Source organism: Frankliniella occidentalis, unplaced genomic scaffold (assembly GCF_000697945.3).
Source record: "Frankliniella occidentalis isolate FOCC.00 unplaced genomic scaffold, Focc_3.1 Scaffold2072, whole genome shotgun sequence".
In the NCBI taxonomy this organism is placed as follows: domain Eukaryota; kingdom Metazoa; phylum Arthropoda; class Insecta; order Thysanoptera; family Thripidae; genus Frankliniella; species Frankliniella occidentalis.
Window position 1 is genome coordinate 1 of NW_026269166.1, and position 3681 is coordinate 3681.

Genomic DNA, 3681 nt, shown 5'->3' on the forward strand with positions numbered 1-3681 from the left:
TATTTGTACAAAAGTAGAAATTTGTATTTTTCAAAATTATACGCTTTTATCGGCTTTTATAGGGAGTTTCGGCATATGGCACTCAGGCAAAAATTTGGTCGGCATTTGTCACCTACATAGATAAAAAGCAAATATACCGAGTTTGGGCACGATCGGGAATTTACAATTGACCAAGTCCCCTTGTCAGTCTTCAAACGCAAGCAACCGTTAATTCTACTGTTTGATCATAAAGACAACCGATACCAGCGCGGTTGTGGGTCGCGGTGCGCAGATGCGTGGGTGCGTGGGTGCGCATGTGAGATCACTGGTGGGTCGCGGTTCGGACCCCGGTGATTATCTCGCGGGGGAAACGTTTTCCTGCGGGAAGTGACAAGGGAAGGGGCAACACTGACGAGCGCCTCATTGCAGCTGGACAGAGGGCCGGGCGGACAAGGCGGGGCCTCACCTGGGCCGACTGGTCCGGGAGCGATCAGGTGCCCGTGCACGCCAAGCAGGTGGGCAGCAGCGACGAGGAGTACTACCGGAACGGCATCCACTTCGAGCTGTACACCGTGTAAGTATACTCTTAGGGGGATTCATTCTCCTCGTCAGACGACGTGTCGCCAGTTTTCATTGACGCCTCTCCTTTGGACAGTAAGAACCCGGACGAGCCCGAGCTCCTCGACATTTACTCGTCAGAGCTCGATTTTGAGACGGTCTTCGACGCCCGACGCCCAACCAAGGTGGCCGTGCACGGCTGGCTCAGCGACGGACTCGGCCTGATACAGCTGAGGAAGGGTGAGACCAACAACTTGAGGCAATGCCTTTTAATGATAATCATTTTAAAATACAAATCGACACTATTTAAGGAAAGTGATAAGCTGTAATGGCGTCAAAATGATCTTATATCAACGGCGTAGTCTCGAAGGATCCACACACGTCACGATGTGACGCGACTCTGGTGTTGACTCGTCCTTACGCGCAACCCCCCCGTGCCTGCAGCGTTCCTCGCCACCTCAGACGTCAACTACATCGCGGTCAACTGGACCGACATCGACACCATCGTGTACCCGCTGGCGCGCTACCACGTGTCCAGCATAGCACAGCGCGTCGCCTTCCTGCTGGACTTCCTGCGCATCATGTTCGGCGTGCCGCTCTCCTCCGTCCACGTCATCGGCCACAGCCTCGGCGCGCACATCTCAGGCCTGGCGGGCAGCATGGTCCAGTGGGGCAGGTTGGGCCGCATCACAGGCGAGTCCTCTTAGGGATCGTCCAGGAAAGTACACCTCCGTTTTTCTCGGATTCTTTGGTCAAGTCTCGGGAGCTCGGCGCCTGCGAGACTCGGGGTAGGCTACACCGCAGTACACGCACGCACTGCAAACCAGATGTTGCCTACCCATCAGGCGCTATGAGAGCTGCTTGCATAGGCCGAACTTGACAGATCCATAGCGGAGAATGGCGAGCGTACTTCAGTACCGTCCAGAAATTTCTGGATGATCCCTTACCACTTATTGTTTAAGTCCTAAAACTTTCTCTCACGCGCATTATGGGTGTAAAACTCCTCGTCCCACGTGGGGTGACGTTCCGAAGTCGTAGAGCTAATAAAACCCCTCTGCCGCAAATCGATCAGGTCTAGACCCGGCCGGACCGCTGTTTTTAAACGACCCGACGCGCCGCCTGGACAAGAACGACGCCATGTTTGTGGACGTGATCCACACGTGCGCCAACCTGCTGGGCTACAGGGACGCCATCGGCCACACCGACTTCTACCCCAACGGCGGGAACTGCTTCCAGCCGGGCTGCGCCCTGACAGACATGACCCGTGAGCTGCTCATCCTTAACGAGTAGAAACGTAATGTTCTTCTCGTCGCACACTAATGTAAGCTGTCTCTGCTCTCCCAGAGGGGACGTGCAGTCACGACCGAGGTTACGACTTCATGGAAGAGTCCATACGCGGGGGGATCTTCACGGCATTCCCGTGCGCGGGGGCGAACAGCGCCCCCGACTTCAGTCAGCCAGATAAAAACATAGTGATGGGCGTTTCTACGCCGCCCAGGTAAGGAAACCCAATTATCATAGTTACCCAAAAAGAAAACTGCCACGAATTAGGGATCGTCCAGAAAGTACGTCCGTTTTTCTCAGATTCATTTGGCAAAATACGGGAGCTCCACGCCTGCGAGGCACAGGGTAGGCCACCCCACAGTACACGCCTGCACTGAAGGCTGGATGTTGCCTACTGATCAGGCGCCATGGAACCTTGCATAGTCTGACCTTGGCATGTTCGTAACGGAGATTGACGGACGTACTTTCTGGATGATCCCTTATCACATCACAGTAATATACCTTTGTCACCGTGAAGTCTTTTCTTCAATTGCTGTCCATCCTCCTGGGGATAAGAAAGACCAGCAGAGCGTCACACCACTAGGCCATACTATTTTACGCTTACCGCATGACTGTTTGCACAGCTCGAGAGGATCCTTCTGCCTCTACACTAACGATGCATCACCCTTCGCAATGGACCAGACCAAGCAGCTGAAGGTTGCCGCGAATACCAGTACTACCGAACCTGACGAGCAATTCAGGGCAAGGGTCTACAGGACCTTCATGCGCAGGGGAACAGAATACGAAAGTTTGGGAAGAGACATGCCCGACTTTTAATTGGGAAGAAGTTAGAAACTTACCAAAATAAAACTTACTACAAGGTCTGAATTCTGTGAATACATTTTGTATCTTGATTTATAGCAATATTATGATAGTAAAAATAAATAAGACTGAAGTTTCTGTTTGTGCAGGAGAGTACGCATTGCAGTACAAGAAAAAGACACAGTTCCCAGGATGATACGAAAAATCAAAAGCGTCGAAACACATGTGCCATATTACCTAAACCCAACACCAAGTGCGAAATAAAGATAATTTTGCACAGAAAACAATATGCTTCACCTAATTTGAGTACTAACGATAAAAATATGCACCCAATTGCTTTACTCCGCACGATCAATAGATTATTAATTAGATGGTCTAGTAGGGGATTAGTTCTTTCACATTTTTAAGGATTAAAGGTTGGCTGCTATTAAGTATATTAATGTCAGGTTTTGACAAGAAATATAACACAAAATGGACATGTTGAGCATCTTTTAAGTACAGCAACTTAAAAGCACATTATAACAAGTGGCTGATTCACGCCGCGCACTACTGTAGGTATACTGTACCTCATGCAAGGGGGTGGGCGGACTTGCCTATCGCCCCTGTCCACGGCACCAGACGAGCCGAGCGAGTAGGCAACCTGCCCGCACTCGTGCATGCGGTACAGCATAACTACAGTAGTGCGCGGCGTGAATCAGCCACCTGGTATGATAATGGCGATATGAAAATGTTCTGTCGGGCTGTCTGTCTATCTGTCTCTGCGATTGCGAGCATTTGTCAACGGTGTATTCTAAGTGGGGAAAATGAGGAATAACGACATTTGCAACGTTTTTGTGAGCAGAGGCAAGATTTTATTTGCGGTGTAGAGGGCTCACAGAGCATGACGCGTTCGTCCTGAGTCCAGCGCGACAGCTTACAGGTATGCGCGGACGTCGTCGTCCTCGCGGACGATGTCCTCGTCCAAGAGCCTGTGGCTAGGGGTGTACTTGTGGGCGGTCTGCTGGGAGAGGACGTTGTCGAAGTCGTTGACGTTCTTCTTGATGAGGACGTTGTTGTTGT

The 3681-nt window shown here is 51.1% G+C and overlaps 1 protein-coding gene across 1 annotated transcript; it reads left to right on the forward strand.

Annotated features, from left to right (window-relative positions):
- Nucleotides 1–408: 408 nt before the first annotated feature.
- Nucleotides 409–2909, forward strand: LOC113210502 (pancreatic lipase-related protein 3-like; the record flags this gene model as incomplete). Its single annotated transcript, XM_052276191.1, is given in 7 exon segments — nt 409–553; nt 635–777; nt 982–1230; nt 1610–1801; nt 1882–2035; nt 2445–2681; nt 2772–2909. Coding segments are annotated over 6 exon segments (1076 nt in total), but the record flags the coding sequence as incomplete, so codon positions are not given.
- Nucleotides 2910–3681: the final 772 nt, after the last annotated feature.